The following is a 14,661-nucleotide window of genomic DNA, read 5'->3' as shown; positions in this document are numbered from 1 at the left end:
AAACAAAGGCTCTCGAGTCACTTTCACTGTTCCAAGCGGGAGGCTGAACGGAAAGGGGCTGTCTCGGGCCGCAGGCCAGTTCGCCCGGCCCTGCTCTCTGAGGCAGGACTGAGGAGCTCCCACCGCTCGGCTCGCTTCAGCTGGGGGTTCGCCTCACAACCGCTCTCCAGACGGCTGTGCTCCGGGGCCCAACCCCTCCACGGGCCGCGGCCCTGCCGCGAGCCGCCAACGGGAGGACACTTCTCCGACACGCGTGGGGCTGTGCAGAGCGCGGGCTCCTCGGCGGGGCCGGAAAGCGTCCCCCGCTCTGTCCGGTCGAGCCTCTCCGCCAGCCGGAGCCCTGCGCTGGGTCCAGCGGGCCGGGCCTGAAGGTGACTCCCCAGCTCGGCTCGGCTTCCCTCCCTCCCAGACCCCAGGGTCCCACCGCAGCCCGCGCACAAAGGGCCGCTCCGCTGGCGGCGCCATGCGGCAGCGCTGGGCCCTGGGCACTCACCGGCGGCGGCCGCACCTTGCAGATGCCGGTTTGCTCGGCGATGGGTCGGATCTTGTGGATGAAGGCGAAGGGGTCGGCGAACTCCTCCCAGCTGGGCTCGAACACGGGGCACTCGGGCGGCGGCAAGAACTCGGCCATGGCCGGGCTAGGGCACCGGCAGCTCCTCAGCTAGCTGCCTCCAAACAATCCTCTAACAGACGCTGGTCGCCGAGCGCCGCCAGAACGGGCCGTGCACCTCCGCCGAGTCGGGAGAGAAAAGAGTCCGGCTGGCCGGGCGCCGTGGCGAACCCCCTGCCCCTCCGCCTGGGGGAAAGAGCGTGCCCCAGAGGCTCCCGCGCCCCCATGTGGCGCCCCCATTGGGCCTCGGTTTCCCAGCCGCAGGTCATGCGGTGTCTGGTGCTCACAACCCCCATCAAGGCCCCTCTCTTACAGAGAGAGAACTCACAGGTACACGTGGTCTGTTGGAGACGGGGCTCTGTTGCCTACATTAGAATACAAGCTACTAGGGTTATAAAAATTAGAAGCCCCTCGATTTCCAGTGTTTGATGCAATATTAAATAATTCCCTAAAAGAGGCCCTGGTCGCTATAACTAGGGGCCCAAGATCATGGTCACTCCGACCCATTTGTTATCCATCCCTGGGGTTCTTTCCACAACACAGAGTGCAGGACACATATCTCCGGGGCTACTCGCAATCCTTATGCAGGGTTTAATTTCTTTTGCTTCTACCTGGAGTTCAGTTTTTCCCAGATATCTGATTTTTTTTCCCTGCTATTAGAGAGACAAGGTGGATGAGGAAATATCTTTTATTGGACCAACTTCTGTAGGTGAGAGAGACAAACTATCAATATGACAGGCATAGACTCACCCAAACCCAGGAAAGATTAGGAGCCTGCTTCTAATAGTGTAAGGGCTACGTAAAGAAGAAAGGGCTAGTCTACATTAGAAGCACTATATTGGCACAGCTGCAGTGTTTCTGGTGAAGATGCTCTATGCCAGCCCCACAAGCAGCAGTAGCTGTTTCGACATAGCACTGTCCATACCAGTGCTTAAGTCAGTGTAATTTACATCACTTCGGGGGTGAGGGGGAGGATTCACACTCTGAGTGACGTAAATTATACCAAAGTAAGTGATAGTGTAGACTTGGCCTAAGATGTAAATTTAAACTGTTTTAGTTAAACCAGTACAAACATCAAGTGTGGATACTCCTACTAAAGTGGCTTTCTTTAGTTTAGTTTACACTGATTAAGAACTTCTAGGTAAACCCAAATAAGCTATTCTTAAACTGAAATAAGTGCCATGCAGGGGTTTGCACCAGTTTAATGAAATCGGTTTTAAAAATGATTTAAGCTAAACTGGTGCAACTTGCCTGTGTAGACAAGGCCACAATTCTAGAGAGAAATGAGACACACTAGTAAAAGGAACTTCTGGTCATGGGAAGCAGTAGATGTGATATATCTTGATTTCAGTAACGCTTTTGGCAATAAGCAAACTATTATAATTTTATTAGACCACATTTCCCTAAGGTGGGTGCACAACTGGTTGAAAGACCATATTCAAAGAGTAGTTATGAATGATTCAGTGTCAAACTGGGAAGGAGCATCTAATGCAGGGGTAGGAAACCTATGGCACAGGTGCCAAAGGCGGCACACAAGCTGATTTTCAGTGGCACTCACGCTGCCCTGGTCCTGGCTACCAGAATGGGAGGCTCTGCATTCTAATTTAATTTTAATGAAGCTTCTTAAACATTTTAAAAACCTTATTTACTTTACATATAACAATAGTTTAGTTATGTATTATAGACTTATAGAAACAGACCTTCTAAAATGTTAAAATGTATTACTGGCACGCGAAACCTTAAATTAGAGTGAAACAATGAAGACTCAGCACATCACTTCTGAAAGGTTGCCGACCCCTGATCTAATGGGTTACCGCAGGGGTCAGTCCCAGATTTGGTACTATTCAATATTTTCATTAATGACACGGATAATAGAGTGCAGAGTATGTTTATAAAATCTGCAGCTGACACCAAGATGGCAGAGGCTACAAAAACTTTGGAGGATAGCATTAGAATTTAAAAGCAGCAAAGAGTCCTGTGGCACCTTACAGACTAACAGACGTATTGGAGCATGAGCTTTCATGGGTGAATACCCGTTTTGTTGGATGCATGACATGCATGCATCCGATGAACTGGGTATTCACCCACGAAAGCTCATGCTACAATACGTCTGTTAGTATATAAGGTGCCACAGGACTCTTTGCTGCCTTTACAGATCTAGACTAACACGGCTACCCCTCTGATACTTGATTAGAATTTTAAACGATCTTGACAAATTGGAGAATAGGTCTGAATTCAACAAGACACGTGCAAGGTACTTCACTTAGGAAAGAAACATCAACTGCACAACTACAAAATAGGGAATAATTGGCCATGTGGTGGTACTGCTGAAAAGGATCTGGAGGTAATAATAGGTCAAAAATTGAATATGAGTCAACAATGTGATGCAGCTTCAAAAAGCATTCTGTGGTGTATTAACAGGAGTGTTGTATGTAAGACACAGGAGGTAACTGTCGCACTCTACTTGGCACTGCTGAGGTCCCAGCTGGAGTACTGTGTCCAATTCTGGACACTACACTTTAGGAAGATATGAACAAATTGGAGAGAGTCCAGAGGATAGCAACAAATATGATAAAATCTTTAGAATACCTGTCTTATGAGGAAAGATTTAAAAAACTGGACATGTTCAGCCTTGAGGAAAGAAGACTGAGGGAGAACATGATAGCCTTCAAATACATTTAAGGGCTGTTATAAAGAGAACAGTAGCTAACTGTGCTCCATGTCCGCTGAAGGTAGGACAAGAAGTAATGGGATTAGTTTGCAGCAAGGGAGAGTTAGGTTAGATATTAGGAAACACTATCTAACTAAAAAGGTGGTTAAGCTCTGGAATAGACTTTGAAGGGAAGTTGTGGAATCTCCATAATTGGAGGTTTTTAAAAAACAGGTTGCAAAAACACCTGTCAGGGATGATTTAGGTTTACTTGGTCTTGCCACAGTGCAGGGGCTAGACTTGGTGACTCCTCAAAGTCCCCTCCAGTCTAACGTTTCTATGATTGTATGAAACTTGAAGAAAGATATGGTCCCTGGCCCCAAAGAATTAGTCCTCTAAAACAGACATTAGAGCCAATACGAAGCAAAATTTGGAACTGGAATCACAAATTACACTTGACTTGCAAAATGTAGTTTCTGGCATACAATATGTCTGCTCTGGGTAAAATGTTTATTTGTCATTATTGTCCATTGTGTAGTGTGGGCTTGCTAATCTCTCCCCTCCTTCCCCCGGAATATATACAGTTTTTCTTCATCATGTTTTAATGGAATGTCCTCTCAGTTCTGATCATTTGAGGGGCTTTGTTTTCTTGTTTTTTGCACTCCCTGTAATCTGGATAGAGAGCAGAAAGCACCTCTCTGTTTCACTGTCCTCCCTCACACTGGTTGCACTCCTCCTCTCTGGGGCTTGCACTGTACTTTGTATTCCATTTTTGATCCCTCATTCTGTTTTTGGTAAGAGTCCCATTTGGTCATTTAGTTTTAAATGACTATAATTGCAACAGACTGCTGCTGAAAGACTTTGCAGAAGAATCTTTAGTTCTGAGAGGCAGCCATCTCCTTGATTTATAAGGACTGTACTCCATTAAGGCATATGAATCTATGACAACATTGGTAGCATTTCTCTCTATTTGAGTGAACAATGGTGGCTGACTTTGTTCATGGTTTTTCTTTCTTTTGGGAAGTGTTTACTTTAGGGACAGTTGCAATTACAGATTCCCTTCACTTCTCCTGCTAAAGGGGTTCCCTAGGAGTCTCCGTGGATTAGTTCCATCCAGGCAACTGAAGCCACACGGGTCTCCAAGCCACCTTTTCTCCCTTTATGATGTATGTTTACATCTGCGGAGGGATCTGCCACAGCTGACAGCCACCCCAGCATCGGCACTTTTTTTTTTAAAGAGCCTCTCTGTTCTCTGGGATAGGCTAGGGGCTGGGGCAGCGTCACAGGGGGAGCCCCAGTCGGTTTCATTGTCTCTGCAAAGGCTCAAGCCAGTGCAGTGAGGAAAGTGGAAACCACAGCAATGTTGAACTATGTATTTCCAGCATGCTTGCTACATGGCAGAAGGGAAAGCACCAGCAGTGCTACTGCCCATGCAGGCACCTATCCTGCATGTAGTAGGAAACCCTGGAACAATAGGGGATGGGATCTGAACAGGGGACTGCCTGAGCTGCTGCTCAGCTGTGGATGAAGAGGTTGTGAGGCTCTCTAGGTAGGAGAGAAGCCACTGTGCTCTCCTGTAGGGTAGGGAACATTCAATTAGAAGTTAGAATTTGGTTAGAAAGTGCCACATCCCTGACAGAGCAAGAACTGCAAAGGGATAAGAGCAACATTTCCTTCTGGGCTGGACTCCCACATATAAAGTCTGCGCCTTCCCCCAAGACAAGAAGAGACCCCCGATCCAAAGCAGAACTTTTATCTGCTCCTTCCACCTCCCACAGCAGAAAATGTGATCCTCACTTAATGGGAATACCATAAAGCTGTGCACAAACATTTGACTTTTGATTCTGCAACATGATAGTGCTAGGGCAGGGGGTTCTCAAAATTCATTCTGACAACAAAGTTACTACATGACCCCGGGGGCGGGGGCAGAGCCCAAGCCCTTGCCACCCTGGGTGGCGGGAAGAGAGGGTGGCAGTGCGAGTCCTGCTGTTCCACATGGGGCTGAAGCTAGGGCTTCAGCTTCAGCCCTGGGTCCCAGCAAATCTAATACTGGCCCTGGTGACCCCATTAAAATAGGGTCCCAACCCACTTGAGGTCCTGAACCACAATTTGAGAACTGCTGTGCTAGGGACAAGGCTTTTGGAGCTCCAGCTGTCCAGCAGATTTTCCCCAGGCCACATGCTCACAGTCTGCTGCAGAGCCAAGCAAGGAGAGGCCTTTCTGGGAGTAAGGGCACAAAATCAGACACACACCCAGACCCTAAAGTAATTGTACATGCAAGGTCATGCCACATGGAAGATGTTGTTTTATACAATGGGGGGAAGTGAGGGGCTCATGCCAGCCTTCCAAGGGCCACAGAACACAAAACCCAGAAAACATTTCCAAGGCAACTTAAGTTCCTCCATCCCACACAACCCATAGGACCCCCACCCCTAACATCCCACACAGTCCATGGGGCCCTCACCCCCAGCATCCCACACAGCCCATGGAGCCCCGCCCCCACAACGTGGATGCCCTCAGAACCCCAAGCCCATGCTCCCTTCCTTCCACATAGCCCATCCCCTGTCCTGCAGCGTAGGCTCCCCTCTGCTTGGGCCAAAGGGCCCTGAGACCTCCGGGGCAGCCAGCGGGGGCTGGGCGCTCCGTCAATCGGGGACGGATGCAGAGCGAGAACGCTCGTTCTAGGACCCCGGGGCGCAGCAGTCGCTGCACGTAGCACACGTGTGCGGCCTCGGTGGGAGGAGGGGCAGCCCGCCCCGCCCCAGGCCAGCCTCGCTCCTGCCCCGCCCACCGCCGGTACGGAGTTGGACGATACAGGAGTCGCTGTACTGCGGGGCAGTTGGTAGCCGCACCGTCTCTGTTCTGCCTCTGCCCCCTCGCACCCACCCCCCGCACTGTCTGGCTTCCCCAGTCCCCCCTAGTCCTCTGTCTGCCCACGTTCCCTCTTGGCGCTGCCTGTCTCCTACCCCAGTTCCCTCCTCCCGGTGCCTGCCAGCTCCCTTTCTGCTGCCTACCCCCCGTTTCCGCTACCTGCTCTCCCATTTCCTGTTGCCTGCTCCCATCTCCCACATTCCCATTGCCCCCTTTTCAGCTGCCAGACCCCACATCCCCTATGCCTGCCCCCCTGTATCCTCCTCTTCCCACTGCCTGGCCTCTCCCCATTTACTCAACCTGCCCCCCATTCCTCCTTCCTGCTGCCTGCCCTCCCCACATTCACTTACCTGCCTCCCATGCCCTTCCCACTACCTGCCCTCCACCCATTCCTCCTTCCGTCCTGTCTGATCCCCCACATTCCCACTACCTGCCCCCATCCACATTCCTTCCTGCCTGCCCCTCATTCCCCCTTCCAGCTGCCTGCCTCCTTCCCTCCATCCCCCCTCCTACTTCCTGGCCTCCCCAGTCCTCCCCATTCCTTCTGCCTGTCCCTCCCCCTTTCCTGCTGACCACTCCCCCTTTCTGCTGCCTGTCCCATCCCCCCTTTCCGCTATCTGCTCCCACATTCCCTGCTGCCTGCCTCATCTCCCACATTCCCCACTGCCCCCTTTCAGCCACCTGCCCCCCACATTCCCTATGCCTGCCCTCTATTCCCCCATTCCTGCTGTCCTTCCCCCGTTCCTTCTTCCTGCTGCCTACCCCCCCCCTTCTGCCTACACCTTTGTGATGGATTTGGTCACAGAGACCCCCTTGGGACTGTCACCTGAGCCCATCTTCCCTATCAGCTTGGGACTTCCAGAACCCTGTCTTGTTGAGCCAGACACTCTAGCCTGCTGCAAACACAGACCCGGAGTTTGGACTATGCCCCCAAAGCTGCAGGCTTTAAATGAAAACAGCTCAGCAGGTTACCTATCTTCAGCAACCAGACACCCAGTTCCCAATGGGATCCAAATCCTAAATAAATCCGTTTTACTCCGTATAAAGCTTATACAGGGTAAATTCATAAATTGTCCACCCTCTATAACACTGATAGAGAGACATGCACAACTGTTTGCTCCACCAGGTATTAATCACTTCCTCTGGGTTTATTAATAAAAGTGATTTTATTAAGTATAAAAAGTAGGATTTAAGTGGTTTCAAATAATAACAGACAGAACAAAGTGAATCACAAACCAAAATAAAACAAAACTCACAGGTCTAAGCCTATTACATTAAGAAACTGGTTATAGGTAGTATCTCACCCTCAGAGATGTTCCAATAAGCTTCTTTCACAGACTAGACTCCTTACTAGTCTGGGCCTAATCCTTTCCCCCAGTACAGTCCTTGTTAGTTCCAGCAGTCATCTCAGGTGGCAAGCAAGGGCTTTCTCATGATTGACAGCTTCTTTTGTTCTGCTGCACTCCCTTTTATAGCTTTGGCACAAGACAGGAATCTTTTGTCTCTCTGGATCCCCACCCCTCCTTCTAAATGGAAAAGTCCCAGATTTAAGATGGATTTCATTATCAGGTGATGTGGTCACATGTAAGACCTCTTGTCTCCATTCTTTTTGGGTTGGCACGCAATGTCTGGCCCAGTGAAGCTTGTGCAGGAGGATCATTGCTTCAGTGCTGGTGACACTGGCTTCAGCGAGGATGCTGTGGTTAGTGCAGCAATCTTGACGTGAAGGAGCTTCCGGTGGCATCATTGGTGGTACCTCTCCAGACTCTTGCAGTGCTGTCAATAGGTCACCTAGGTTTTGCATCCATAGAGGAGTTTACGAACAACAATTGTCTTACAGACCTGAATCTTGGTGTCCTGCCATAGGTCAGAGTCCGTGAAATGCATCAGAGCAATTTCCCAACGGAAGTACTTGCGCACTGGATCCTTTGCTGGATCTCACTGTCAATTTTTGTGTTTTGAGAAAGTTAGCTACCGAGGTAGCAAAAGTGCTTGACTGTCTCCAAAGTCTATCCCTCAATGGCAATTTGTGGTGGGTCATGTGCAAGGCCTGAAGCAGACTGATAGAGTATCTTAGTCTTCTCAATACTGAGTGAGAGTCCTAGGCTTTGGTAAACTTGCACAAGGAAATCCAGTATGGACTGAAGGTCATTCTCAGTGTGTGTGTGGATGACACAGTCAGCAGCATACTGATGATCAGTAATGGATGCCCTGAAGACTTTGGACTTCGACTTTAGACTTATTATAATATTGGTTTTAACAATATCATAAAGTGTCTCCCATATTTTATACAGTGACAAAAGTTTTTAGGGAAAAATACCAACTTTTTTCAGTGTATTTGAAATTTTCATTTTGAAATTTTGTTGAATTCTAACTTTTGGGTTTTCACTTTACTTGCACTTGAAAAAAAGAGAGAAAAGTAAACACAAAGAAAATGGAGGAAAACATCTCTATTTTACTTGAAAAATGGGACAAAAGTTTTTTTTAGTTCAAATTTTAACTTTCCTCCCACTTTTTCAGTGTGGTAAATGGGGACATTTTTACTTTTTCCCAATGGAAAAGTGTAAAAAAAAGATTTTTAAAAATTAAAATGTTAGCAAAAGTAACATTCCTCTTACCCATCCGTCTCCCCTTTTTACTGTTTTCTACCTTTTCCCATTGAAACCCTGAAAGTGGAAAACCTTTTTTTTTTTTAATTGTTTTCAGCAACAGATTTGAAAAATGACCAGAAGGACCTGTTCTTAAAGTTTCAACTTTCTTATAATGCTTTTTTTGTGCAGAACTACAGATAAAATGGAGGGAAGATCAACACACAATTTTTATGACTGGGCTGCTCCTAGGGAAATCTAGTGTCTGGCACCAGGGTCAAGCTCCAATGCCGAAACATTAAAAATTAATCTGTTACTATTTGGCTCTATGGAGCAAGCTGCTTGGCTGCTCTGAGTTGTGTGTGACTCACAGCAACTGCACAGGTGAAGTCATGGATCTTTGCTGCATATCGTGAATGGACTGCAGTCTTTGAACCATGATGGCAAGCCTAGTGGGTCATGTAGGAAGGGGTGTGGAGAGCTTTGCAGCAGATGGGTGTCCCACTCAATCCTTAAGATGTTTTAATGGCCTTTAGCTGACCCACCAGGAGTTCAGCAGCTATTCTCTGGCTACTTGGTAGTGGGCCTTCAGCAGTTTGTCAACCTTTACTAAAATTCAAATATTCCTCCAAATCCCACATCACAGGTCCCTCCCCACTTCCAAAACCCATCACCTCACTGCACTGCCTCCCACTGGTATGTGCCGTGCAACATAATGGATCATCCCAGAAGTTTAGTATTGAAAACTAGTTAATGGATGGCATTGTCAAAGAATTTGGGTTTCCAAACAAAGTGAGAATAATTTTGGGGTATTGTGCTGGGAACTCATTTTGCACAACCCCAGTTTCTGCCCTATACAGTGTCACTGACCTAGGCCAGTGGGGTACAGGAGTCTAGTCCTATTGGTATCCAGGAAGTGGGCGGGCGAAGCTTCCCACTGCTAAAGGACCTTCCCCCAGCCTAAGGGGAGGATCCACAGGTCTGTGACACCAAATAATTGCGTGGGACAACCAATGAGAAAATCAGGATCGGGAGTGAGGTCATAGGGCTAAATGAAGGGAACCTGATGGGGACACCAAGCAAAGAATCCCAGACAACGCCCACTGCTCCTCGAAGGCATCAAGGGAGCCAGTGGACGCCGCCCAGAGGAACTCTGCCCGGATGCCTGAACGAACAGAGGAGCAGAAATAGGCCCCACAGTTGCAGGAAATCCTGTCGGCCAACCTTCTCTCCCTGGTGTTGTAGATGGCTAGTTTGGCCAGGGCCAAGAGGAGGTTGACAAGGAGATCCCGCGACTTTGTGGGGCCACGGATGGGGAGTGTGTAGATAAACATGTGAGGGGAAAAGTGCAACTAAAAACACAACAAGAGATCCAAGAGGAGCGGAACAGGGGCTGCAACCTGGCGCACTCTAAATAAATGTGCGCCAGGGTCTCCTTCATGCCGCAAAAGGGGCAGGTGTTGGGGACAGGGATAAACCATGCCAAGTACACACCTGTGCTCACGGCCCCGTGAAAGAGCTGCCAACTGACATCCCCGGCAGGCTTTGGGACCAGGGCAGAGTATAAGCTGGCCCACTGGGGCTTCTCACCCTCAAGAGGTGGCAGGAGCTCCCGCCACTTTGTATCGGGGTGGGACGCGAGGGGAGGCAGTGAAGAGGGTGGAGCACGAGCATATACAGATGTTTCCTCAGCGTGGTCTGGACAGAACCGGCTGCACATCATGCAGCCGGCTTGCAGTGAAAGGGTGGGGGAGGCTGATTGGGTCCATGGGGCAGAGGTCCATGGGGCAGAGGCTGATTGGGTCCAATAAACAGGTCTGTGGGGACTGGGGTGGAGGGTGGGCGGGGCGTGTCCTCTCACAGGACCCGGTCAAGGTAGGCCTGAGCAGCGGGCAGCAAAGCAGCCCTCACCTTCTGAAGTACACACTGGGGAGTACAAGGTCTGGAGAGCCCCATGAGCTGAGCAAGCGTCAGGGCATCCAGTCAGTCTCCCCGGTCGTAGTCCAGGAGGTCTCCGACCCTGGTGACTCCCGCCAAGACCAGCCTCCGGCGCACCGCGGGGGACTCCGCCACCTGCACATGAAGCTGGGGGATGTGTAGCAGGGGCTCCGCGAGGAGATCAGCCCCCACGGTGGCCGCCACGGATCTGGTCATTGAAAAGAGCTTCCAGGTCCGGAGGAGGTCTTGGTAGAAGTCCGGCAGCCCGGAGAGGTCTCGCGGAAGACCTCTCGGATGGAGGTAAAAGAGCTGCCGGTCGTATCGGAGCCCTCGGAAGCGGCGGAGGAAGGCGTGCGCCAGTATGTTCCATGCCTGACTACCTGCACCATATTTTTTTCTCTGCAGGGCCTGGAGGCAGAAGACATGGATCTGAGTGTGTAGGCACTTCAGGCCCTGCCCCCCCTTCCTCCAGGGGCAGGTGGAGGACCCCTGCAGGGACCCAGTACATTCCTGGCCAAAAGAACTCCAGAATTGCCGTCCGGAGGTTGGCCAGGAAACCTGGGGCCGGGACCAGGGTGTTGAGCCGGTACTAGAGCATGGATAGGACCAGTTGATTAAGCACCAGTGCCCTTCCTCGAGTCCTGTCCATTTCCGGAGCCACTCCGTCACCCTGCCCTCTAAACCATACCAGTTCTCCGGCGGAGACGGATGCGTGGCAGAAAAGTAAACGCCGAGATAGAGCTGCGGACCCGCGCTCCACCAGATGGCCTGAAGCACGGGTGAGAGAGAGCTCACCTGCCACCCGTCCCCGCCCACCAGGCCAGAGCGTTTGACCCAGTTGACCCAGGTGGAGGAGGCCGCCAAGTAGATGGCCTGGCAAGCCTCCACCTGCACCAAGTCGCCTGGGTCCTGGACCATGAGGAGCACATCATTGGCATATGCTGAAAGGACCAGCCACTGCTCCAGCTCTCGAAGCACCAACCCTGTCAGCCTCCGGCGGAGTAGACAGAGGAAGGGCTCGATTGCCAGAACGTACAACTGACCCAAGAGGGGACACCCCTGCCGCACTACCCGCCTGAAGCTGACCGGCTCAGTCAGGGTCCAGTTGAGCCTGACCAGACACTCCCCAGAAGCATATAGCACCTGGAGAAAACTCACAAACCAGGGTCCAAAGCTGAACGCTCGCAGAGTGCTCAGGAGATACCCATGGTCCACCCTGTCAAACGCCTTCTCCTGATCCAGGGACAAGAGGGCGAATGACAGATCATCCCTACACCCTAATTCCAGAAGGTCCCAGACCAGATACAAGTTATCAAAGATTGTGCGGCCCCGGACGGTGTAGTTCTGGTCTGGGTGGACCATGTCTGCCAGCACGGACCCTAGCAGCATCGAGATGGCCTTCGCAATGATTTTGTAGTCTGTGCTGAGGAGCGAGATGGGACGCCAATTCCGTAAGTTGCGGAGGTCCTCCCTCTTTGGCAATAAGGCGAGCACAGCTCACCTGCACGAGAGAGGGAGGACCCCGCTCTGCAAAGACTCGGCCCAGATCTACCAGTCGGTAGATTCCCAAACACGCGGAAACTCCAATCAGCCTGTCTCATGCCCAGAGATTAATTGTTGGCATTCCAAAGGCCTTCCGCGAACACTTGCCGAGTGAGCTGCGCAGCTTTCTAGGGTGGGTCCCCTGGGTGTTCGCCCTGTTGACATCGGCAGTCCAATTGTCCCATGTAACAGTCCGCAAGCATAGATCGGTTATCCAGGAAGAAAAGTTGCCTTAGATGGCCCTGTCTCCCAACATCTCTACCGATCCGGGAGGTCCCGTCCTCCGTCCACATTGCAGGCAGGTGACAGTTTCTCTCCCCCCTTTTTCTCCTCGAGGTGTAGAAAGAAGTGGACCGCATCATCTCCGAAGGAGCAATGCAGTGACAAAGCACCCGGCTGATTTCGAGGCCGAGCTCCTCCCACTTCTCCCGCTATCCTCTTGCAGATGGATGTATCCTCGGCCCCCAGCAGACCTCTTCTCCAGGTCCAAACCCCCGTTCAACTCTTATCGCCGCATTCCCTCCCCTGCTGCCTAAGTATAGCGCGCCGAAACCCAGCACGCACCTTCCCCAGTCCCACACACCCCCCGCCGAGTAAAGGGCACCTCGCTTCCAGCCACCAGAACTCCCGGGAAGGAGTTCACATATAGCGCCGGTATCCTCTAGCACATATATTAAATGCCAAGGCTGCCCAGAGCTCTCCACGCACAGAGAGGCCGTTCACTGGCATGGTGATGATCTGAAAGGGCCGGCCAAACGCGAATGGCTTGTGAAAGGTGAAGATGTAAGTAAATGCGTCCAGCTGGGCTGCACGTACCAATGGCCTCCACTCGGAACAAATGAATGCGAGACTCTCCTGTGATGTCACACAACGTCCACCAGGTTGGATGGGCTCAATGATCTTCCAGGAGACGGTCCGCAGTCAGCCAGGCATGCTTTCCCCAAGTGGTCTCGTTCTGATGTGTAGTCCCGCCGACCCAGGGACTCACGAGGATCCGGGGAGCCGAGAAGCGGTGATATTATGCCTCTGAATAAACACAATCTCTCTGCCATTCGGCGTAACCATTGATCATTAACCCAATCCCCTCCATGCGACCGGATCCAGCAAGTGGCCGGCCAGCCTTGCGACCAGCACTGAGCCGTTTCGGGAAACAGGTGTCGCCACGCAGCCTGCACGAGAGGTACTAAGAGACCCACTCCAGCCGCCAGCTAGCTTCAGCGGCCGGATCCGGATGTCCCTGCAGAAAACCCACAGATACCCTCCCGAGGAAGCAGAGCACCTGGTCCTGCGAGACCCATCCTATAGGCCCTGTCTTATGTGGCCCAAGATGATCGTGCCATTGAGAGGTGGGTGATCCTCCTCAACATCCCGCCTCCGTCAGGCCGCGCAGCAATCCGTGACCTACCCCGTAGGTGAGTAAAGAGTCATGGAAGAAGCGGACCTGCTGGTAGGCTGCGGCAATCTGCTTCCCGGTCTTCTTACCCTCCCCCATGAGGTCCCTCGCGGACCGGAGGATCTGATGGAAATCTCCCTACCGCTGGAGCGCAAGCTGGACCTTGTTACGGGAGCCACGGACGTCCTTGAGGAACTCTCGCAGCTCCTCCCTCAGCGCATGGGGGGGCGGAGTCACTGATCTAAGACTTTCCCCCAGTGGAGCTCCCGTCACAGCCCCATGGCCCACCAAGGTGGGCAGGCAGGGGGCAGACCCCTGACGTGGCGTCCGGTGGGCTGATGCAACGTGGCCTGCCCTATTCCCCGGTTCAACAGGGGGCAGTGGAAGGAAAAAAGCAGCCCCTGATGGGTCGGGACAGGGAAAAACTACTAAGGCTGCTCCCTGGGGGGTATTCCCAGGGGCAGCACTGGCAACACAGGAGGTGGAGGGGACAAGGACGGGGCTGGCATCAGGGATAGGGCAAGGGACAGGAGTAGGGGCAGGGCAGGGATCAGGAAGAGAATCGGGGAGGGGGGCAGAAGCAGGATCCTGAGCCTCAACAGTTGGGCCACTTGAAGGTGGCCCCTCTTGGTCAGGTTCAGGGATCTCGGGAGTGGGAAGGGGACCCTCAATGATGCTGGGCTCAGCCACGGCATCCGGAGATGGAAGGCTGTCAATGGGGTCTCCGCCCGGGAAGAAGGTCGGGCGCTCCACACCCAAGAGGGACACCCATGGGAATCGAGTCCCGGCAGCGGGGCACCGGGCGTCGCCTCAATGGGCTCGGTGGCCATCAGCAGGGTGCCACCTGCAGCCGGGCTGATGGAAGACCCCAGGGGACCCTCAGAGGCGGGAGCAGAAGCAGCAGTCAGGGGAAGGGAACACGGGGACAGGGAGACCGGGGTGAGGTCGCTCAGATCGAGGCCCACCAGCAGAGGGCGTGACTGGGGTCAGACCCAGGGCCTTGATCTCTTTGTAAATGGAAGAGAGATCACCGTCCGCCACCCCAGGGCCCTCCCCACCAGCACCCAAA

At 52.2% G+C, this 14,661-nt stretch overlaps 1 protein-coding gene across 1 annotated transcript in view; it reads right to left on the bottom strand.

Moving 5' to 3' along the window:
• The window catches only part of LOC116833501 (lysine-specific demethylase 5B-like), a 51,766-nt gene extending 49,863 nt beyond the window's left edge, over positions 1–1,903 (bottom strand). Inside the window, 1 exon segment of the mRNA XM_032795078.2 lies at positions 494–1,903. Within this exon segment, the coding sequence (XP_032650969.2) occupies positions 494–631 (138 nt within the window). The 5' untranslated portion in view covers positions 632–1,903.
• Between the last annotated feature and the right edge of the window lie 12,758 nt (positions 1,904–14,661).

The sequence above is a fragment of the Chelonoidis abingdonii genome, chromosome 4, assembly GCF_003597395.2.
Source record: "Chelonoidis abingdonii isolate Lonesome George chromosome 4, CheloAbing_2.0, whole genome shotgun sequence".
NCBI classification, from domain to species: Eukaryota; Metazoa; Chordata; order Testudines; family Testudinidae; genus Chelonoidis; species Chelonoidis abingdonii.
The sequence above is the reverse complement of the archived record's forward strand: the minus strand, read 5'-3'. Positions and strand labels throughout refer to the sequence as shown.